Source organism: Pelodiscus sinensis, chromosome 8 (genome assembly GCF_049634645.1).
Source record: "Pelodiscus sinensis isolate JC-2024 chromosome 8, ASM4963464v1, whole genome shotgun sequence".
NCBI lineage: Eukaryota > Metazoa > Chordata > Testudines > Trionychidae > Pelodiscus > Pelodiscus sinensis.
Genome location: NC_134718.1, coordinates 46,749,022 through 46,772,815, shown reverse-complemented (window position 1 = coordinate 46,772,815; position 23,794 = coordinate 46,749,022). Strand labels below are relative to the sequence as shown.

At 43.4% G+C, this 23,794-nt stretch overlaps 1 protein-coding gene across 2 annotated transcripts in view; it reads left to right on the top strand.

Moving 5' to 3' along the window:
• Positions 1-3,922: 3,922 nt before the first annotated feature.
• LRRC27 (leucine rich repeat containing 27) overlaps positions 3,923-23,794 on the top strand; it is an 88,606-nt gene continuing 68,734 nt past the window's right edge. Inside the window, exons 1-4 of one of the 2 annotated variants that reach the window (XM_075935233.1) lie at positions 3,923-4,113; positions 8,130-8,362; positions 8,709-8,839; positions 15,143-15,201. In XM_075935233.1, coding sequence (XP_075791348.1) covers positions 8,150-8,362; positions 8,709-8,839; positions 15,143-15,201 — 403 coding nt within the window. In that variant the 5' untranslated portion in view covers positions 3,923-4,113; positions 8,130-8,149. The remainder of the gene's footprint in view (positions 4,114-8,129; positions 8,363-8,708; positions 8,840-15,142; positions 15,202-23,794) is intronic. The other variant, XM_075935234.1, reaches the window with a different exon arrangement.

Sequence of the window (23,794 nt, the reverse complement as noted above, 5' to 3'; positions counted from 1 at the left end):
ATTCAGCATCTGAAGTCACAATTTGCTCTCTGAGTCATCACAATAAATTCCATAGTGACCAGCTGTGAACTTAGAGAAGTTTGACTGCAGTTAAGGAAAAAGAAGCAGTGATTCTAGCTTCTCTGAAACAAAACTGCTATTATAACATAAAGGTTCCTGTGACTAAAAGGGGGGAAATGAACACAGAGCATATGATGTTCAAGTATTAGCAGAAATGTTTTTATTTTTATTTTATTTTTTGGTACATAAGTATATTAGCTTTCCCAACTTCATAGTGAGAATGGGCAAATAGTTTACTAGCTCATGCATAAAAAGTATTAAAATAGAGGTATATCTGCCTGGTTATATTAATGTGCTCCTTCCACTAAAGCCAATAGCAACTGCATGAAGGAAGAATTCTGTCCCTAAGGCATAAATGAAGGTTATAATAGCTTCCTTTGCAAAGTAAATATCAGATGCAATTATCCACAATCCATTTTCCACAAAGATACTATGTTTATAATGTGTGAGCTTTATGGTAATCCTATTCCTTTGTGAAGAGTTTGGGATAAAAACACAGGTAGATGGTGGTCTCTTCTACAACTCTGACTTCAATGGGCTTTAATTAAGGCCCCAAATCCATTATCATTAATATTACCAGGTAGGTTTTTCATTTAGTTACCATAGACAAATGACAGTCAAGTCATTGAAAGTTCACTAGATATGAATAAACTGCTAATTCACTACAACAAGCAGTATTGAAACAAAACCCCATCCCACCTCATTATTCCTGAAATAGTAAGGAAAGATTAGTTTTCCATAGATGTTCCAGAAGTATCAATATGTATTAGGTTTTTTTATTTTGTGTCTGTCTACACTATTTTTTTATTTCATAAAGCTTTACAAATTTTCCTCTTCCCAATCCCCAAAGGTACCATCTTTTGAATTTTGTTTTATATCACTCTGCAAGGAAAGTCAAAGCTTTTGCATGGTGTCTGTTTACAGTGGTGCCAGTAGAAGTTACTGACAGACACACCATCATAGATACGTAGAGCCGGAAACGGTTTAAAAAGGCTTTTTGTCCATCTCCTTTCACTAAGGCAATATTAAGTACACTCCAGACCAACCTAGACACTTAGTACAAAGATGAATATTATTGGAGATTTGAGTTAAGACCATTAATCCATTTCTTAATTTAATATATACATTTTCCATTGAAAAATTCTTACAAATAACTCAGAGCAACTGAACTCTAAAACTTTTTGCTAGTCTGCAATGAGGACTAGTCCCTGCATATGTTGGATATATAATAAGACCAAATATTACAAATTATTTTTAAAAATATTGAGGGATGACAAACATAAGGAAATGTTGCTACATTTTACCTAGTGAAATGCTTTCTGGCACAATGGTGTTAAGACAGTTTGCTGCTCCATAGTGTTGCTGCTGAAAGTCTAGGCACAGAGGAAAAATTTCTTCCATCTAGGTTTTCTCCATCCACTCCCCAACCTCCTTTTCAAGCAAGTGGTTCCCCAACTTGCAAACTTCCTGGAGTCATATTTGGAGAAAGCTTAAATGCAACCGTGCTGCCATAAATGCAGCCACCTCCCTTTCCACAACAATAAAACTACTCATTGTGGAAAAAATAAAAAAATCAAACTTCTTTCATACTTTTAAAAAATATTCTGAGTTATGCACATACAAAGTTGTTTAATTGTTTTGGAATCAAACCATGGTATGCCATTGTTTTCTGAATGTTTTTATTTTATTATTTCTCCTTCCTTTGATGTAGGTGACCATGAAATCCCAAAGCTAAAATTTGAAAAAATAACTGAGCAGTGACCAAAATGGTTTGTAAACCCATAAACATATGAAAGAGTGGCTTATAGGGAAAATTCTGTGCCAGGACCAAAGGTAGACTGCATGGTTCTGTTACCAATTTTTTACACAAGCTCAATAATAGAAAGGCCTGTGTATTATAGAAATTAGTTTATTAATTTAAGTGTAAATTCTTGATGCTAAGTATTGTGCCCCAAGTGAGTGTATAACAGATAAATGATAAATTACAAAGATTATTCATCAGAAAGTTTTGTAAATTATTTGGTGTATGCACTCTTACAATATATAAAAAACAACCACCCTATTTTGAAAGAAATGCCTTGAAAGATCTGCCTTGTTCTGTTCATTCCCTCTGAAGCATCTGGTACTGGCAGCCATCAGAAGATAGGATACTGGATTATATAGACTTTGAGAAGGGCTGTCTCAAAGAGGCACAGGACCAGGCCAACCCCACCCCACCCACTGCCACAGACCCCAACCTTGCCCCCACCTCCTTCCCCAAGACCGGACCCTGCTCCACTCCCATTTTGCCCCCTTTCTCACTCCCCTGAGCAACACAGCTGGAGTTTTATGGGGGCCTGGCACAGCAGCAGCTGGGGTTTCCTCTCATTCACCATGTGGGCAGCAGGAGCCAAAGTGGCCCAGATGCCTGCTCCGACCCACCTTGTCACCCTCTCCCAGCCCACTGAACCCTGCTTCTCCATGGCAGTGGGAGGTGGAGCATCCTGGAGCCAGGGCTCTCTGCTTCCCACCACCGTGGAATGCAGACAGCCAGGAAATAGTGGGGTGGAATGGAGCAGGCTCCCGGGCCACTCTGGCTCCAACCACCTGCATTGTGATGGCGTGGGGGGCAACCCCTGCTGTTGCCCCATTCCGGGCCTCTGTAACCCCCTGGGGGCCTTCCTATCCATAGAATGGTTAGGGTGGCTACCACAGTGGCCTCAAAACTTGGGCATTAGGGAGGTCGCCCCAATTCATCCTATGGGTGGGACAACTCTAACTATGGGTCTGACCCAGTACAGCTGTGCGTATAAGGCTGAGATTTGTAGGCTCAGAAAGGGGAAGAAGAAAGGTCTATGGGGCAAAGACTGGAGGTGTATGGGGGGGAGCAGTATTTGGGGCGGGGACAAAATTAAAAAACTTCACCGAAAAGATTGGGGAGGGTGGCTGTGCAGGGTCTGGCTGGGGGATGGGTTATGTAGGACACAAGGAGGTCTAGGGTGTCTGTGCAGGATCTGTGAAGGGACTTTGTGGGGGTGCAGGGAGGAAAGGGACTAGGTGGGGTCTGGGTGGAGGGTGCACTAGGGTAACCAGATGGCTTAAAAAATACCAGACACACTTGATCTCAGATTGGGGAGGGGGACCGGCTGGAAGGGGAGCAGAGCCAGCTGGGAGGGGGTCGGGGGGAGTGGGGCTCGCCAGGGGAGAACCATCCGGCAGGGAGTGGGGCTGGCTGGAGGGGTAAGGGGACCGGCCGGCGGGAAGCAGGGCTGGCTGGGAGAGGGTTGGGGGGAGCAGAGCTGACCGGGCGGCAGGAACAGGGGGAGAGAATCAGCCATCAGGGAGCGGGGCTGGCCGGGGGGCAGGGGGAACCAGCTGCCGGGAATGGGGCTGGCCCGGGTGCACGCAGATCCCAGGGTGCTGCCCGTCCTATGCACGGTCCTGGTGGGGAGCATTGGTGAGTCCAGCCCCAGAGATTCCATCCCGCCCTGCCCCCCTCACTACTGCGTAGTTGCGTGCGCCTGGCTGATCGACATGCTCATGCAGTGTGAACGTGTCTCCCGACATACTGATACGCATAATAATAAAACTAACTTAATTAGCAAATACCCGACATTTATATGTCCAGTATTTTCTCAATTTGTTTCCTGGACAGAAAGCTCAAATACCCGACAGTCCAGTTCAAAACTGGGCACCTGGCAACCCTAGGCCCCGTGCAGGGAGAAGGTGGCTCTGGGTGAAGGGAGAATGTGTAGGCTGCACAGAAGTTGGAGCTGGGAGAGGGCGTGGGGCGGGTTTGTGGGGCACGCGGGGAAGACTGGCCATGACTGTGCGGGGCCCGCGTGGGGAGGAGGTTTGGGGGTCGCGAGTCCCCATTGTACAGGGCCGGGGGGTGGCGGCGGCCGCCGCTAGCAAGAGCCCAACTCCAGGGCCGCAGGCGCTTTTGCTACCGATTCCCCGCCGCTTGGCTGTTGCTATGGAGACTGCGGCTGCCTCACGGGCCTGTTTGTTGCATTTTGGTGCCGGCACAAAGGAGCTGGGGAGCCGGGACCTCGCGCAGCCCGGAGGCGGAGGGTAAGAGCTCGCGGGGCCGGAATGGGGGGGAGGCCTGGAGGATGCCGTGAGGGGGGAGCAGGCTGGGGTGCGGTGAGGGGGTTGAGGCAGGCGGAAGGCGCCAGCTGCTGCTGGGAGAGGAGCCTGTCGGGCTTTGGGGCGTCCTGTACCGTGACCTCCCCCCTCCGTACCACTCCCCAGCTCTGGAGGGAGTTTCTGTAGGGCCAACCAAGTCCCTCTGCCATCTGGTGCGGCGCTGCACTGCCCCCCACAATCAAACCTCCCCGAGGCACTGTTTGGCCGGGGGATGCTCGTTTTTTGTCCCCATGTCAGTGAGTCTGCCCTGCAGCCCTAATCCAAAACCCAGAAAGCAGCAAAGCGGTCCTAATAGAGCAAATCCTGGTTCTGAATCGAAGGCCAGACCCTTCCTGGCAGGGCTGAGTTCTGGGCCACAGTTTAAAAAAAATGAAGTTTAAAAAACTGGTTACCCTAGTGAGAGTACCACGGTGTCAGGGATTTTGTGACTGTAAAAGCCAGTATGGTTTATAACTCTCTGGGCCTGGTTCTCTTCTCTCACATCAGTTCTACAGCTGTGTGCTTTTGCTGACTCCAGTGGGGTTAGTCCTGAACTTTTACCAGTGTGAGAGAAGTTCATCTGTGTTTCTGTGCATGCACTTGGAGTAAGGAGATAAATAAGGGCTCTTTTTTTTTAATCTATTAAATATCATAGTAAAATCCTTGAATAAATTACAAGAAATGGAAACTTTCAGATGAATCTGTAAGTGAGGCTTGTAGCATTCCTATGAGGGGCATTATACTTTTTATCTTCTCCTTTTCATATATTTGTTCTAAGGAGCAAAAGATGGAGAATAGTTATGCAGGTCAGATCGGTAGGCCTCGGTCTTTAAAACACGTACATGCTTAACTAGTTTTTTTTTCCAGTGAGACTAATCTCAATAAAGTTAAATACATGTGTTTTTCAGAATCTGATTTTGGTTTGTATTTTTGTAACTGCCAGTTAGGATTGCACTACAATTCCTTTTAAGCAACTTTGCAACAGTAATAAAACTGCAAGAATGATAAACAAACAGTCAAACAAAATAACTAATGGAAGATTATGTAGTATTGCCACTGACATTTGAGGAACGGGAAGGCACATAGGAACAGCCTTGACCATTTTTTTAGCTTGTTTTTCTTTAAATCAAAATACTCAATATTGAGAATATATGGTGCTGTAAACAAATATCCTAAATGATCAATTATTTACAATTATGAAAATCACAGGAATTTAATCATGACAATTTAAAAACAATTTTAGGTAAAAAGCATTACTTAAATTAACCTAAACCAAACTGTATTGCATAATGTAACTGAGGTATAAGGAAATCATGTAGACACAGTTTTATCTCAAACATGTTGTTTATATTGTTCTCATAAACTGCATTATTTACCAACTTATAATGTCAGGCTCTACAATACAATGTATATAGTCCTTTTGCTGGTCTTTTACTATAGGGTCAACCTAGCTCTCATTGTCTTAGGGTATGTCTACACTACCCCGCTAGTTCGAACTAGCGGGGTAATGTATGCATACCGAACTTGCTAATGAAGCCTGGGATTTGAATTTCCCGGGCTTCATTAGCATAAAGCCGGCGCCGCCATTTTTAAAAGCCGGCTAGTGCGAACCCCGTGCCGCGCGGTTACACACGGCACGGGCTAGATAGTTCGAACTACGTAGCCATTCTGAACTATCTGTACTCCTCGTGGAACGGTATTCACTATACGTAGGTGCACATTATACTCGCGATTTTATGGTATCTGCATCTTTTGTTGGCTGAATACCTCTGAAAATCTGCCCAAGCAACTTATCCACAGTCACAGAAGATTTCTGTGACAGAACAGAGAATTATATACAACTAATCTACCAAGTCTCAGGCTAGCACTCTAGCCATTAGATCAAGTTTCTCATTTTAAAATAAATAGGATTGCATCACACTCTGCATATCCACAAATCTTTAAAGATGTTAAAGAGAAATACTTAAGTTGTTCCTGCACTTAGACATGAGATGGTAGAAACAATGTTACATAACAACACATTGCACTTACACTATACTTTTCATTCATTGCCCCTCAAAGATTTTTACAAAGATAAGTGAACATAAGAACATAAGGAAGGCCATACCAAGTCAGACAAAAGGTTCATCTAGCCCAGTAGCCTATCTTTTGACAGTGGCCAATGCCAAGTGCCCCAGAGGGAAGGAACAAAACAGGCAATCATCAAGTGATTCCTCCCCTGTCACCCCTGTCACCCATTCCCAGTTTAAACAAACTAGGGACACCATTCCTACTCATTCTGGCTAAAAAACATTGATGGACCTATGCTCCATGAATTTATCTAGTTCTTTTTTGAACCCTGTTAAAATCCTGGTCTACATAAATCCTCTGGCAAGGGGTTCTATAGGTTGACTGTGCATTGTATGAAGAAATACTTCCTATTGTTGTTTAAACCTGCTACCTGTTCATTTCATTTTGTTACCCTTAGTTCTTGTGTTATGGGAACAAGTAAATAACTTATCTCTTTTTACTTACTCCACACCAGTCATGATTTTGTATACCTCTATCATATCCCCCCTTAGTCTCCTCTTTTCTAAGGTGAAAAAATCCCTTTTATTAATCTCTGCTCAAATGGCAGCCATTACAAACTCCTAATTATTTTTGTTGTCCTTTTCTGAACTTTTTCCAATGCCAAGATGTTTTTGGATGAGGCAACCACATCTGCATGCAGTATTCAAAATGTGGATTTACATAAAGGCAATAAGATATACTGAGTGGATGTTTTCAGTAGGGATGTTAGGGTTTAACTGACTAACCATTTAACTGATAAATTAATGCTTATTGGTTAATGGTGTTGGTTAAACTCAGTTGACTTCCCGTGGAGGCAGCATCGCTGCAGAGAAGCCTCCTCCCTGGGAGGCAAGAGCTGTCGATTTGCTGCTGCAGCAGTCTCTTCCCCAAGAACCGGGCAGGCAAGAGCTACCTGCTCTGCTTCCGGGGAGGCTTTGCTACATGCTGCAGTACATGTAACCACTAAGATTTTTAGCGACTACATGGTTACCTTATTAAATGCTTTTTAATATCTCTAGTTTTCAGAGAACTATCCACAATGACTCCAAGATTTCTCTCTGGAGAGGAATTGCTAATTTAGTGCCCATCATTTTGCATGTATAGTTGGGATTATGTTTTCCAATATGCATTACTTTGTATTTATGAACATTGCAAATCATCTGCCATGTCATTGCCAACTCACCTAGTGTTGTGAGATCCTTTTGAAACTCTTCACAGTCTGCTTTGGACTTAACTATCTTGACCAGTTTAGTATAATCTGCAGATTTTGCCACCTAAATAAGCACTAATTTTCTAAATTTACAGATGGTAATTTAAGCAGAGAAGTCCTCTGAATTCTGGTTCTACTTTGAGATGGACTCCATCACTTGAAATAGAAAATAGGTGCACTTCAGATATTCAGGGGTTTTGAGCACTCTATAGTGCATATGTCTTTGTGGTAGTTAGAACAAATGAGAAAGAAAGAGGTGGGTGTTGGAAGAGGGAGGAAGGGAATTTGGAGGAGACAGAGGGTACTGGGAAACTACTAAGGTGCAAGTACCATCCCAGAAAACACAGAACTGTACTCAGCTTTGAAATATGTTTTGAGAAGGCATCGTAGGAGATGGAGATCATGTGGTGCATGGAAAATATAAACCCATTCAAAATATAAGGGATGGTGTGGGAGAGAGATATAAGGGATGCTGTTATGAGAAGCATGAACCCAGTGTTTTTTCCCTTTGTTATTACTTTTAAATGAATGTAAAAATATAGAATAATTTCATTATTTTCTGATCCTCTAAAGTATCACATAGCTCTAGTGGAGACGTGGGAAATAAAAGTCACAGAAAAGAAACCTGTGGGATTTTTGTTGTTATTATTTGCTCTTGGCTTATGACTTACTTTCAGATAATCAGTTTGCATTATATGGTCAGTATTTTAGGTTTGCTAACAAATGGATGAAAGCTTTTTTCAAGAGTCTCATGATAGTGGTGATTACTTAGAGAATGACTGTCAGAAAAAGAGAAACCTATCTGGTTCAAGTTCATCAAAAGATATCAGGAAGGCTGTTGAAGATACATTGTATACTGCTACAAATACTTTGGATTTGAGTAAGAAAAATCTTCAGCATCTTACAGAGGAAATATACAAATTACCCAACCTTAAGGTGAGTAAATTGCTGTAATTCTGATAATTACACATTTGACTTAAATTTTGTAGGCACCAATTAAAGGCCTAGTATGGCTCTCATTTTAAAGACAGTGGAAAATCTAGAGATTCTTAACTATAATTTTTCCCTTCTGCTTTATAAAAACTAGTCCTTAATTAAATAAAAAACTGATTGTAACAATCATCTACTTAATGGTTTTATGAAACTGTAATTTTTAGGATAGTTTATAGGTCAGTTTACCAGGGTTTTCACAGTAATGTTCTTCAGGCGAAGGGAACAGTCATTCTCCTTTAATTCTGGTTTTAAAACATATTTGTTTTATTTTATTTTTTTTTTACATTAGCATTTGCATCTGGAAGGAAATGCTTTATCCATAATTCCTAAGGATTTATTTCAGCAGCTGCCAAATCTTGTTTGGCTGGATCTCCGGCATAACAAAATTAAAACTCTTCCCCCTGGGATTGGATGTCACAAGTAAGGAATTTCTTGTATTGATAACAAAAAATATTCTTCATCTATTTGCCTTTACCGGTAACTTTTTTATTCTCCGACTTTTGTGCAAGTTAATTCTATATTGACCTCAAAACTGCAAAATAGTAATCAAGAACTGGTTAGTAAAGCTCAGCTAAATGAGCAACTACAACTAACTAGTGCACTAGGTTAGTTCACAAATACTTTCACCTTCAGAGACATATGGCCTGATTCCCCTTTCATTTCAACTTTACACCTTTTTAATTTCATTGACTTCTATTGCGTTACTCCTGATTTACTGGCACGAGGAGGAAGAAACGGAGAGAGAAATCTATCCCATAGTTTCAAGTCCTTGTATCTTGGGTCATGTAAAAATGGGTTAGCAAAAATAAACTAAGTAAATCATGCTGAGACATGAGTACTGCGGAGTAGAGACACAACAATAAAGCTGTCACTTAAGTGCTGAAAAGAATTACCATTACAATGGCAGGAAGTTAAGAGTGCAGTGAAAAGACCATTGTAGGTTCCATATATGGGATAACTAGTGTGATATCTTGGGCAAGTCTACATTAATGGGCACCGTTGACTAAATGTACACAACTCCAGCAGGAAATCCCCTAGGCCACTCTGGGCCTCATGGTTAATATGGGACACGAACCCATCTATAGGATGGTTAAGGCGGTCACCCCTCAAAGCACAGGGCCTGAGGCAGCTGCCCTGAACCATCATATGAACAGCTCTGACTCAGGCACATAGTTAAGGGAAAGGTTAAAGGCAATCCCCGAGTTACGCGGATCCGACTTACGAACGGGGCCCTCTCCCTGGTCTCCAGCAGACCAGGGAGAGGAAGCAAAGCGGCGGAACACGCGGGCAGCGGGCAGCCCAGACGCGTCGGGGCTGTCCGCTGCCCGCGTGCTCCGCCACTTTGCTCTGCTTTGCTCCCCGTCCCCCTGGTCTGCAGGCTGCCCGCTGCCCGCGTGTGGGCGTCTGGGCTGCCCGCTGCCCGCGTGTTCCGCTGCTTTGCTCCCCGTCCCCCTGGTCTGCAGACCAGGGGGACGGGGAGCAAAGCAGAGCAAAGCCGCGGAGCACGCGGGCCGCGGACAGCCCAGACGCGTCTGGGCTGCCTGCTGCCCATGTGTTCCGCCGCTTTGCTCCCCGTTCCCCTGGTCTGAAGATCAGGGGGACAGGGAGCAAAGCAGAGCAAAGCCGCGGAGCCCGAGGGCAGCAGGACAGCCACGGCGCGTCTGGGCTGTCCCGCTGCCCCCGTGCTCCGCCGCTTTGCTCCGGGCGCCTGTGGTACAGCAGCTGGGGGGCTGCCGGTTGGTCCCATAGCGCCGCTCTGGGCGCTACTGGACCAACCCGGCAGCACCCCAGCTGCTCTGTCCCAGGCGTCCTGATTCAGCCACTGCTGGTCAGTTTCAGCAGCGGCTGAATCAGGACGCCTGGGGCAGAGCAGCTTGGGTGCTGCTGGGTTGGTCCAGCGGCGGCGCTACTGGACCAACCCAGCAGCACCCCAGCTGCTCTGCCCCAGGCGTCCCCAAGTCAGCCGCTGCTGAAACTGACCAGTGGCTGACTACAGGAAGCCCCTGCCCCGGGCTTCCTGGAATCAGCCGCTGATCAGTTTCAGCAGCAGCTGAGTTGCGGATGCTGTGGTTCTTAAGTTGAATCTGTATGTAAGTCAGAACTGGCGTCCAGATTCAGCCACTGTTGAAACTGATCAGTTTCAGCAGCGGCTGAATCTGGACGCCAGTTCTGACTTACATACAGATTCAACTTAAGAACAAACCTACAGTCCCTATCTTGTACGTAACCCAGGGACTGCCTGTATTTTACTGAAAACTTGCAAAAATTCCAATTCCCATTACATTTTCTCTATGATTTACAAAGATGGCCTTAAAGTTTGCTTTAACATTTTTGTTGCTTTTTTTTTCTCATTTATCAAGAATATCAAGCTTTTCCTTACTACTTTTTTTGAAGGATTATTTATTGGAGGTTATTTGGATGACACAAAAAGTGAAGTCACATGAGAGTATAATCTTGGCTGTTGCTGTGTATGCTCCAAATGGATGGAGATGGTATCCTGAATAGATCCAGTAACTGAACCTCTGTCTTAGGGAAGAGTGGCAGCAAGAGAGGCCACTATTGGAGTAGAAGGAAAGAAAATATCCTTTACTAACTCTTTGGGCCTCCCATGCTCACAGTCCATTTATTCCTGGCTGTGTGCAGTAGTTAGTGTCTGAGATTAAGAAATAATAAATAAAATCAAACAGCTGCATGATGTAATTTTTAGATTATCATATTGAATGACTTAAAATAACTAGTAACAGGTTTCTCATATTACTTTGTATGTTGCATAGGTCAGTGAGGTAGATCAGTCAGTGAAAGATAATAGTTTTAGCAGGAGATAATGTTGCAGATACAAACAATAAAGTGGGGATTTAAAAATTATAGTGATTTCAATTTATAGCATTAACACCAAACAGTTCAGGTACTGTACTATCATTTCACTAAAAAACTGAGAGACCAAAATCGATTTTAGATTTAGTTTTTAGTTTTTACAGTGTAAATCCTAATACATTCATCAGCTCTTAAGGATGTAGTCACTGGGACCAGGATCTTCTCAAATTGCAAAATCTGGCCCTGTATTATGAGGGAAGCTCAAATTTTTGTCTCACAAGGAGCAGAAAACCTCATAAATCAATTAAACAAAGTGTAAACCAATACTAATTATCTTTATCACCATGTGTCACAAAATCAGGCCTTATAGTAAATCCTTAAGACTATGCAGCCATTTTAATTTCAGAGTACTTTGTCCCTGACCTGTTATATAGCATTTTTTCATGGTATCATATACAAAAATTAAGCTTCTAATTTAATCTAACAAGCTTGGAAGTGCATATCAGAATTACACAGATGTTAGATATGGATGGATTCAGGGTGCATCCTGTCATGTGCCAGCTATTGACCAGGAATAGATCTTCCATTCCAGGAAGATATAAGATGTGTTCTCTTTAAAATACTTTAATACAAGGCAAGGTGTAACTGTTATATTCCCAGAAGAGGTATGTTACACATGACGCCACTTAATGCTGAATGGTATAATACAGTTTGACATTTTATTACATCTCATCCTTTATAGAATATTACAAAATGTATACTAACACGCTATCTTTAAAGGTCAGTACCTATCAGTTTGTTAAATGTCTCTGAATCATACTGATTTTCTAATTACATGACCTGAATTCATAATAGCTGGCTGTTCATTAGTTGCAATGTCTCTCTGGTTGATCTGGAATCTTTGAGTCATCATGGTGTTCTGCATCAACCATAAGTAGAGGCACCCGGGGGTAGAGTGTAATTGTCCCAGTCACTGGGTGGGTTCTTGATGGGCCCGATGATGGGGGGGAGGACAGGGGGCGGACAGAAAAGGCAATTGCTCTGGGGCCTGGTCATTCTAGGAGGCCTGGGGCTCCCAGCCACTGCAGCTATGGCAGGGGCAGTGCCCAGAGTTCCAGACCCTTTAAATCACCACAGGAGGGCTGCATGGCGTGCCCGGGCAGCTCTGAGGGCTGGGGGATACTGCTGGTTACTTGTTGATTGTTCTGTCTGAACAAACAGTAACAGTCAACAATTTCTGTTGAATTTCCACTGTCTGACTTAATGGTGATCTGGAAAGTAAATCATTTTTCTTTCTGACAGCTGGAGTTGTCCATCCTTTTTCTTCACGCAGTCTAATACAAACATAATCTACCAGGTTCTAAATCCAACAATCTCTTAGGTTATGTCTAGACTACATAGAATTTTCAAAAGAGGATATGCAAATTCTGCGGGAATTTGCATATCTTCTTCCGATCTCACTTTCGAAAGAGGATCTTTCAAAGTGAAACTAGTCTGGATGCGGGGTTTTTTTTTCAGAAAAAACACCTTTTCGAAAAAAACGCTGTTCCACGAGGAGTAACAGTAGTTCGGAATAGGAAGCCTAATCCGAACTACCTAGTTCGTGCCGCGTGTAGCCGCGGGCACGAAGTCTGAACTAGCGGACATTTAAAAATGGCGACGCCCGGCAAGATGCAAATGAAGCCCGGGAAATTCAAATCCCGGGCTTCATTTACAATTCCGGTTGCCTACATTAACCACCCTAGTTCGAACTAGGGTGTTAGTGTAGACATACCCTATATGCTTGTGTAAGTGGTCTTGCTCAATCCTGGGCCCCTGACTGGTGCTTAGGCCTATACTTATTAGTCCAGGGGCCCCTTTAAGACAGTGGGGCTTGAGGGTGGGGCAGGACGCAATGCCTAAATGTCAATACAGCCCCGACCCTGGTTCAGAGTGGGGCAGGCAAACAAATAGTTTCTGCAGTCAGCTTTTAGCCTAGGCCCTGGTTCAGGGTAGGCAGGCAAACAGTTTCCACAGTCAGCTTTTAGCCCAGGCCCTGGTTCAGGGCGGGGCAGGAAAACACACAGTTGTTTGGCTCACATGTAGAGGGGGAGACTGCCACCCAGTATGTTGGGTGGCAGGGGGGACGCGGGCCCTCCCTACTCCACCGTGTCCTGGCCCTGGGCCCTAGCAGTGGCCGCCTTGGCCCTTGGTGGCCACTGGGGTCAGCAGGGAATCTGCTCCAAAACACTCTGACACACATCAAAGGGCTATCAGCTCAACTGACCATTCTTGGCTTCCCCTGGACCACTTCCGGGCTCCTCTCAGTCTGTACCTGGCTCCCAGGCAGCGGCGGGTTCACAGGGTCTACGTAGTTCACATCTGGGAGTAGGAAAATAAGGTTCTCCTCTTCAATGACCGGGCCCGGCAGGCCAGTTAGCCTCAGCCGGATACTCAGGGTCCTCCCAGTGTGAAAGTTCAGGGTAGGCTTCTGCTCCCGCCAGTGGCTGCCCCCCTAATGAGCTTATCGGCTCAGCTTTTATACTTCCTGCTTCACCTCTAGGCCTTTGAAGACTTAAAGGGGCAGGGTCCGTTTCAGCCCACCCAGGCTTAGAGAGGGGTTCTTCTTCCTCAGGGTCAGTGAGTGGCCATCCCTGCTCACTACAGCTTGGAAAAATTGTCCACCACTACCGAATATTGGTATCCTCTGAATCTGCATAAATCTGCAGCTTATCTCTTCCAAGGTCTGTTTGGCAGAAATGATGCTGTTATTAAAGGTTCTTTGTATTGTGTTGGTCAGTTAGTTCTGCAGTGTTCAATACAGATACTTTATTCTGTATGTTCTTGCTGATGCCCAGATACCAAACTGTTTGACTTATTCATGGAATTTATTAAGTCATCAGTGTCCTTCGTGGATGAGGTTTAGGATTTCCCTTTTAATTTTGTTTCAAATTACAATACAATCACATGTAATCAGGAGCTCATTTGACTCACTTAAATCAAATGAGCTCCTGATTACATGTGATTGTAACTTGCTAAGTCTCCTTTAGATAGTTGGACCAGATACTTGTACTATAGAATTTCGAGAAGTTGTCTGTGTGTCATGGTTGCTCTTTGGAATGGATGTAGTCTCTTTTCTGACACAGATCTGAATGGGTGTGTCTAGACTACATCCCTCTTTCGAGAAAGGGATGTAAATTAGGCACGTCGATATTACAAATGAAGCTGGGATTTGAATTTCCTGCGCTTCATTTTCATAATCGCATCATGGTGCTCTTTTGAAAAAGCACTATTTCGAAAGTAAAACCATAGTCTAGACTCATTTCTTTTGAAAAAAGAAGCCTTTTTCGAAAGATCCTGTAAACCTCATTTTTTGAGGTTTATAGGATCTTTCGAAAAAGCTGTCCCTTTTTGCTACTATTTTCTTTTGTTACTGTTTTGCTACTATTTTCTAACTTCTTGGCTAGATATTCTTCAATTTTTTTTGATCTTCCAATTATATTTTTACACTTCATTTCTCAGAGTTTATGCTCCTTTCTATTTTCTATAATTTAGCTTCCATTTTTAAAAGGATACCTTTTTGCCTCTTATTGCTTCTTTTAGTTTGTTGTTTAGCCCCGTGGCATGTTTTTGGTATTTTTTTAAATTTGGGGTATACACTTAAGTTTAGCCTCTATTATGGTGTCTTTAAAAAATTTCCATTCAACTTGCAAAGATTTCATCAGGTCCTGAACCAGTGAGATACATAACTCATAGTTCAGCATTGATGGTAGCTATGGGGAAGCATCCCAGTTTCCTCAGATGTCATTAATGTGGTAGTAAACAAGGGCAAGAAAAATTAATGAACAAAAGAAGTGATCTGTTTTGTGTTTTAACAATGCACTTTAGCTTTGCTTTTAAATTGTTACTTTTTTTTGTTTTATTACAAAGGCAATTGAAAACTTTACTTTTAGAAAGAAATCCTATAAAAAGGCTGCCCGTGGAGCTCGGTAAGTACCCAATTCCCTCTGCCCCCACCCCCGCTCCCCCGAAGTATACAATGTAAAAGAATCCTATCAGACTTATACTTTTTCCATTTAATGCTTTAGTCAAGATTAAAAGTGATGTATAGCAACCTGTCTAAATATAATTAAAGAAAGCTTCTTGTTTTATAGTGAATATTTGTTGCACAGCAATATAATAATGACAAATGCATTTTCAAGTGACCTCTAAAATTATACTCAAAAAATTGCATGTTGAAAGCTCCTATGCAAACTAATTACCCTGTCTTGTATCATCAGAAAAAGAGGGGAAAAGATCTGGAATGATTTTAGAAGAACAGTTGGACTAAAGAATCTTAACAGAATGAGAGAGTTTGAAATTTAAGCAGATGTGTTCTTTGAAAGCTTCATTGATCACATATGAAATATTTCTGTATAGATGGATTCAGTAATTTACCATAGCTTAACCTACAGAAATAAAAAACAGTACACCCTATAAAATATACATGACACTGTATTGACCTCCACTGTCTAGCAAGTGTGACTTGTATGAAATAATATTTCTTCAGTGGGAATTTTTTGTCTATGCAGGTAATGGAATGCCCAATATTCATATCGCACTAGAAGTATTCATCTTCCATTATTATTTGTTTAGCACCCATGTTGAAATGTCATTGTAAGATAGGCTGAATCTTGTTTAAATGATATTTCTACATCAGCGAAATCATCACTTATGTAGCTAACATGCAATTTGTATACTTATTCAAGAAAAATTCTGGGAAGAGTGATTCGTGCAGTGATTAATGGCTCACGTATCTAATTTTTCTGGTTCTTTCTGTCCTCCCTCAGTATCTGCATACAAGGTGTACATTTTTAACAGTGCTCTGGGGGTGAGATGGCTGGAGCCATGCACCCTCCTCCCATCCCAGTGCTCCAGGGTGGAGAAAATTTGGCACAAGCACACATGTGCCTACTCCTTTTCTCCCCGTGGAGGTGTGTTACATGCCATCAGCAGAAGGGGCAGGACTGTAGGTGGAGTTGGGGGCTTACCTGCCTCCCCCAGCCCTACCTGCACCGACTGCCCATGGTGAGTTCATTTTAAATAGTGATTATCTGGTTTCATCCATATGGTTGTTATTGGGATATTTGATGCCCTGGGTGAGGTACACCATATGTTGTGACAGGCATGTGTAGGACCATGGATTTTGAAAGGTGTGTTGCAGGAGTATTTATTATAGCTGTGGAGATATGCCTTCAGGTTTTGCATCTGTTGTTCTGGGAGAGTCTAGTGCCATTTTGAGTTGGTGTGTCCTGATCTTAGAGGAGCTGGTTTCTAATGATGAGTTTGGTGTGAGGGGGCTTGTTTTGAAGGCCAGAAAAGGGGTTCAGGAAAGATTTCTTTCAGAGTGTGGCCCCCATTAAGTATGATTTGTAACTGTTTGATGATATCCCATGTTAGGTAGTAGAGAACAAGTAGGTGTATGTAGTCCGTGAGGGTTTTTCCACCCTGTATTGAAGCACATTCTCCTGTGGAATTGGGTGGCTTATTCCATGATGTCCTCTACAACTTTGGTGGAGTGTTCTGATTAACTGAACACAATGGCTGTGTCTACACTGCACCCCTTTTCCGGAAAAGGGATGCAGATGAGACAAGTCGGAATTGCAAATGAAGCGGGGATTTATATCTCCCCCGCTCCATTTGCATGAACATGGCTGTCGCTTTTTTCTGGCTCGGGGCTTTGCCGGAAAAAAGCGCCAGTCTAGATGGGGATCTTTCGGAAAATAAAGCCTTTTCCGAAAGGTCCCTTATTCCTCTTAAAATCAGGAATAAGGGACCTTTCGGAAAAAGCTTTATTTTCCGAAAGATCCCCGTCTAGACTGGCGCTTTTTTCCGGCAAAGCCCCGAGCCAGAAAAAAGCGGCAGCCATGTTCATGCAAATGAAGCAGGGGAGATGTAAATCCCCGCAGCATTTGCAATTCCAACTTGTCTCATCTGCATCCCTTTTCCGGAAAAGGGGTGCAGTGTAGACACAGCCAATGTGAAGTACTTTAAGGTGTGTATTCTGCACTGCCTTCTTGGAGTATATTCTGTGATTTCTGAAGGTCCGGTAACAGAGTTCTTAGCCTGTTTGAGATGATTATAGAATCTGTGAAAGTGTGGTGATCCATTAGTTCCTTGTCTATAGTTATCTGTAGAATCCCATATTTCAAGCTAATCGTGGTGTCCCGGCATTTGATGCTGGTGTGAGTTCTAAAGTTTAATGGATGGGTGGGATTTGAAATGATGGCATTAATTTAATAGGGAGTCTAGGTTTCTGTCCAGAGAATGAAGATTCTTCCAGAAATTCTTTCTTGAGATGGCTCATAAAGAGATTAGCATATTGGGAATCCATTCTGCTGCCCATGGCTAGTCCCATCTTTAGTAGAAATAGAGACTGAGACGTCACACCTTAGATCAGAGGTTCGGTATTGAGGCCTGAGGCCTGAACTGAAGAAGTGGTCCAGCCATGCTATTATAAGACAATCAGCAAAATTCAGATTGTTATCAGAAGTCAGTCTGCCTGTTTGCAGGTTCACAGAATCTGGCAAGAACAGGACTAGTATTGCAAAAAAATACACATTCCTGAGATGAGCAAGGCTCATTAATTTAATAGGTATTATGGGTGGTACTAGAACACCCTCATACCAAGTATGGTACATAAACATTCCCCAAAGATAACAGGAATATGTTGATCTCTCTTAAAGATAAGATTATGATGCCAGTATGATAGACTAAAGATCTTTTGATTAAGTCAATGTGTATAAGGTAATAGATGGTAACAAACCATATCAGGGGAAAGTAACTAACTATGGCAGAGGGGCAATATGTAATTTGTTTGTATTAGTGTATAAAATAAAGCCTAAAGTCCCACCACTGACTCTGCTGATCCATTGTAACGTGCATATATATATATATATATATATATATATATATATATATATATATTTTCCTGGTCCTGTCAAGTCTATGGATACTAGCATGTTTTGCTGACAGTAAGCCTACTTGGGTGCTTTTACTACTGAAACCTTATCTGATGGTCTTTGGGCAGTTTGACTGGAGCCAGCTGTATGGACTATCTGGCCAGAGCCAGTGCAGCAGAGAAGAATACACACACAGCTAACATCTGATTACACATGGTTAGGACAAAGTGTTTGCTGTTAAAAGTAAAGTTGTTATGGATAAGGATGAAATGGATGAGTTTGGCAACATGTTTGGGATGGATTTCTGAGTGCTGTCTATTGCCTTGTAGATATTTAAGGCAGACAGCAATGCAATCATGGTGTATATAAAGGATACATTCATAGTGTTAAGGTTAGTGCTCTGAGGGAAGTTGTTAATATTGCATAGTGTCTGGAGGAAGTTGGTTGTGTCCTGGGGGAAACTGGCCTTTTGTGTGGTGGCTGGTTTGACTGAGGCTTATACTTTTTCAGCTAGAGTACTATGGCCAGACATAATGGGTCTTGTTTGTGCACCTTGTTTGTATTTTATATGCTATCAAATGAACTCACACAGAAAAATAATAAAAGACATTTTATTCTCAAAAGAAATGGACACAGCCCCTTCAATAGACCAGTCTGGGAACATAGAAGCATGTCTATACTACAAATTTAAGTTGACTTAAATTACGTCGACATACAGCCACCAGAATAATTAAATTGGTTTTGTATATCCACACTAGCTCTTCTGTCAGTGGTGCACATCCTCACCAGGAGTGCTTGTATCGATTTAACTGTCAGTGTGGGGCATTGTTGGGCACTGACAGCTGCATCCCTACCAACCTTAGCCAGAGGTTCAGCGGCCAGATCTTGACAGCAGGCAAAGTCTGATGTCAGTGCAGAAGCTATTACTTACACTCTGTTGACCTAACTACATTGACCTATGTGCTATGCTTCTTGCAGAGGTGAAATCAGTGCACTGGCTGATTTACATTACAACACTGTAGTGCAGACACTTACAAAGTTAGGTGAACATAAGATGGCTTATATTGACCTAATTCTGCACTTTAGACCAGGCCTCAAATTCATAACTCTGATAGACATTAAAAAAACATGTACTTAAGAGACACTGGTTTTATGACCAACTAGCAGATTTACCCAGTATTGCTCAGGTCCTTAACTTAATTAGGTTTTTTTTAATAAAAGGAAAGTCTACCAGGTTTATTTAAATGACTGTATTTTTAAAAAATACAGAGTTATTTTATGAAGTTAGATTTTTTCTATTTAATTGTTTTTAGTAATTTTTTTTAACTGGAAATTTTATCAAGTGGATTTTTTTCATCCCTATAAACTCTTATCATTTGCTGTGTTTTAACAAAAAGAGATTATAATCAATTTGGTTTCCAATAACATTTTCTTCTAGTTTTCATATCGTAATCATTGAATTAGCTGTGCAAAAACACAGCACTACTCCAAATTTCTCAATTTTATCTCTTTTCTTTAAGGCTTATTGAGAAGCAATCCTATTTCAGGTTGATCCTATATTTCTGGCTCATCTTAGTTCAGTCCAGGAGTGAAAGTAACTTAAATTTCTTACAGATACTGTTGTATTGCATCTCTCACCCCATCCCAGGGAAAGCCTCAAGGCAGAAGGTTGGGGGGGGCTGATACAACAGTACCTGTAAGAAATGTAAGTGTGGAGTGGAGTGCGAGGGGTTCAAGGAAAGGGATTGAGGAGTGTCGAGGTGTGGGCTCATGGCTGGGGGTGGGGATGTGGGAAGTTCAAGAGTCAAGGCAGGGGCTTAGGGATGTGAGGGGTTCAGGGCAGGTGGCTGGATGTATGGGGGGGCTCAAGGATGAGTGTTGGAGTGTATATGGAGGGGAGCAGGAGTCAAGGCAAGAGTCTGGGCATGTGGAGGGCTCACGACAGGTTAGGGTGTGTGTATGGGTGGGTGTAGGGAGTGTGTGAAGGTGCTTGCTGTTCCCCTCCTATCCCTATCAGGGAGTGAGAGCAAAATGCACAGTTTATCTGCCCCCTGACTTCGCCAGACAGTGGGAGAGTAATGCAGCAAACTGTGCACTTTCACCTTGCTCCCTGACAGTGACAAAAGGGAATAATAAGCAAGACCCCATACAAATATGGGGGCGGGGGGAGCATCATCCCTCCCGCCCTCCTTAAAGGGTGCCTTGGGGGTGGGAGGCTCGGGGCTGGGGCAGTCCTGGACAGAGGTGGGGCATACCTAACCAGCCCCTTTCACCTGCCTGGCTGTCCTGTTGCTTTTTGCAATAGTCTGTAGCAGAGCCAGCCAGGTTGGGTGTGCGCAGCGCCATCTCCTGCAGCCAATCACCCCAGCTAGCAAATTGTGAATCTTATTTCAATCTAATTTTGAAATAGCTTATTTTGAAATTTGGCGCTGTCTACATAGTGCTACTTTTTGAAATAAAGCGCTATTCCGACAAGTCCCTTAACCCTCGTGGAATGAGGATTACAGGAATGCTGGAATATCATGTGTTATTTTGAAATCTGTTTCGAAATAATGAGCATGTTTAAAGATGCGGAATAGCTATTTCAGGATACTTTCAGTAAGCCCCTGGTTACCGTCCCCAAACCTGAAGATGAGCTCTGTGAAGCTTGAAAGCTAGTTCTTTCCACCAACTGAAGTAAATGCAATAAAAATATTACCTCATCCCTCTTGTCTCACTCAAATTCTGAGACCAACATAGCTACAACACTGCAAACAACTGACTGTCTAAAATGTTCTGTTTTCTTGAAATTTCAGTAATACATCTGAGTGCAGAATTAAAGGTAATCAGTATGATTGTTTAGGGCATTAGGAATGTTTATTTGAGAAACAGAAATGCAGATATTTTAGCTGTTAGGGGTATATTTTTCCACAAAGCCAACAGCAAAACACACACAATTTATTCTCTGAGCACTAAACATTTTATACATTTGTTAATTATATTTCACAGTATACAGCACTGAGTATTTTAATTTTAATTTACAATATAGTGTATTACTATGTGGTATCCATTGTAATACTGCTAACACTAAAGACTTGTGCTTATTAAGTAGCAGGCAATTGTAGTATAAAATATAGTTTTTGATAAACGTCTGCTATAAAATTCTAATTTCCTACTGATACTAAATGGTGTCGTTTGACAATTCCATATTGTATTATGAAAATATTCTTTGTCTACTATGAGTGGATTGATTTTTCCTAAAAATGCTGTCCATCTTATGCAGTAACGATAACACACACGAGGTACCATATGGTGAACTGTACTTGGAGGTGGTGCATTAAATCTTCATGTGTTTTCTTGCTATCTGCTACTAGTTGGGTATCATTTGTCATATTACAGGTGTTTTCAGTCTCTCTGGAATATTCTAATAAGCTTTTACACAGTCTGGGTATGTCTACACTACAAAGTTAGTTCGAACTAACGGACGTTAGTTCGAACTAACTTTAATAGGTGCTACACTAGCGCTCCGCTAGTTCGAATTTGAATCGAACTAGCGGAGCGCTTAGTTCGAACTAGGTAAACCTCATTTTACGAGGACTAACGCCTAGTTCGAACTAGCTAGTTCGAACTAAGGGCTGTGTAGCCCTTTAGTCCGAACTAGTGGGAGGCTAGCCCTCCCCAGGTTTCCCTGGTGGCCACTCTGGCCAACACCAGGGAAACTCTATGCCCCCCTCCCGACCCCGGACCCCTTAAAGGGGCACGGGCTGGCTACGGTGCCCGTGCCGGGTGCAAGCCTGCCAGCACCCAGCTAGCAGACCATGCACCTGGCACGGCACAGAGCCACCCACCCGATGCCCCCCAGCCCACCCCCTCTTGCCGGGACCAGGCTGGCGGCTCCCAGGAGCTTGCCCTGGACCGCAAGAGGCGGGCACCTTCCTGGGCTAGTGCGGACATCGTGGACCTCGTCCACGATCTCCGCACTAGGCACAGGAAAGTGGCCGTCTAGGGCAGGAGAGCTGCCAGCCTGGCCACCCAGGAGCAGGTGTGCATGAAAATCAAGGGGGTCCACTGAGACCCCCGACCCTGAGCCCTGAGCTTACAATGGCCATCCTGGGTCAGACCAAAGGTCCATCTAGCCCAGTAGCCTGTCTGCCGACAGCGGCCAACCCTAGGGACCCTGGAGGGGATGGACCGAAGACAGTGACCAAGCCATTTGTCTCGTGCCATCCCTCTCCAGCCTTCCACAAACTTTGGGCAGGGACACCACTCCTACCCTCTGGCTAATAGGACTCCATGGACCCAACCTCCATGACTTGATCTCACTTCCCTTTAAACTCTGTTCTAGTTGTAGCCTTCACAGCCTCCTGCAGCAAGGAGTTCCACAGGTTAACTATTTGCTTTGTGAAGAAGAACTTTCTGTTACTAGTTTGAAGCCTGCTACCCATTCCTTTCCTTTGGTGTCCTCTAGTCCTTCTTTATGGGAACTCAGGAAGAACTTTTCTGAATGCACCCTCTCCACCCAACCCCTGCTTTTAGAGACCTCTATCCTGTCCCCTCTCCGTCTCCTCTTTTCTAAGCTGAACAGTCCCAGTCTCTGTAGCCTTTCTTCATCTGGGACCTGTTCCCAACCCCTGATCATGTTAGTTGCCCTCCCCTCTCCCAGCCTTTCTCTTCCCCTCTCCCACCTCCTTTTCCCAGTCTCCCCCAGTTTTGTTCAATAAAGACAGAGTCAATGTTGGAAGAAACGTTATCTTTATTTTGTACATCAATAAGAAGGGGGGCTAGGGAAGGGTAAGTGGAAGGAGGTGAGGGAGGAATGGGGTACGAGCCCCCGATGGGGAGGACTGGGCTGGCTCTGCGGGCTTCTGGGGGTGGAAGCTCTCCTGCAGCCCCCCAATTACTCCCTCTCCCCAGATGGCAGCCTGCGGCAAGTGCAGCCGGGCTGATGGCCGAGTGCTGTGATGTGCCCAGTGTGGGCACTCAGGGCACTCCAAGCCAGAACTTCTTTGCAAGCGGGGCACCCCTTAGAACTGTGTGTCCGGGGTGGGGGTCGGGACCCTTTAAGCGCAGCCCTCGGCTAGCCTGAGACAGCATCTCCATGCTCTAAGTCCTCCTTTTATGCCCTGCCGGCACTGCTTCCGGCCATCCTTAAGCCCTGTTCAGAGTCCACTCAATGTGGACTTACTAGTTCGAACTAGCAAAACGCTAGTTCGAACTAGTTTTTAGTTCTAGATGCATTAGTTCGAACTAGCTTAGTTTGAATTAACTAATTCGAACTAAGTTAGTTCGAACTAGCGCTGTAGTGTAGACGTACCCTCTGTTTCAGGCTAGAATAGATAGAACACTTATTTGACTATAGCTTTAGGCTAATGTAAACAGTATGTCTCATCTCATAATCATTAGTATATAGCAGGTAAATAAGGATACAGTGAACAACTCAGTTTTGAATTATATTCATGTAGCAGTAAGAGATGTGTCAGTTTCTCTTACTTTAAAAATGTTTCGAAAAAGCTAACAATGTTGGAAATCATTAGGAAAAGGATAGATAATAAGACAGAAAATATATTATCTCTATATAAATGCGTGGTATTTCAGCATCTTGAATACTTCATGCAGATGTGGTTGCCCCATGTAGCACCTAATTAGCCCCACCCTGTCAGCT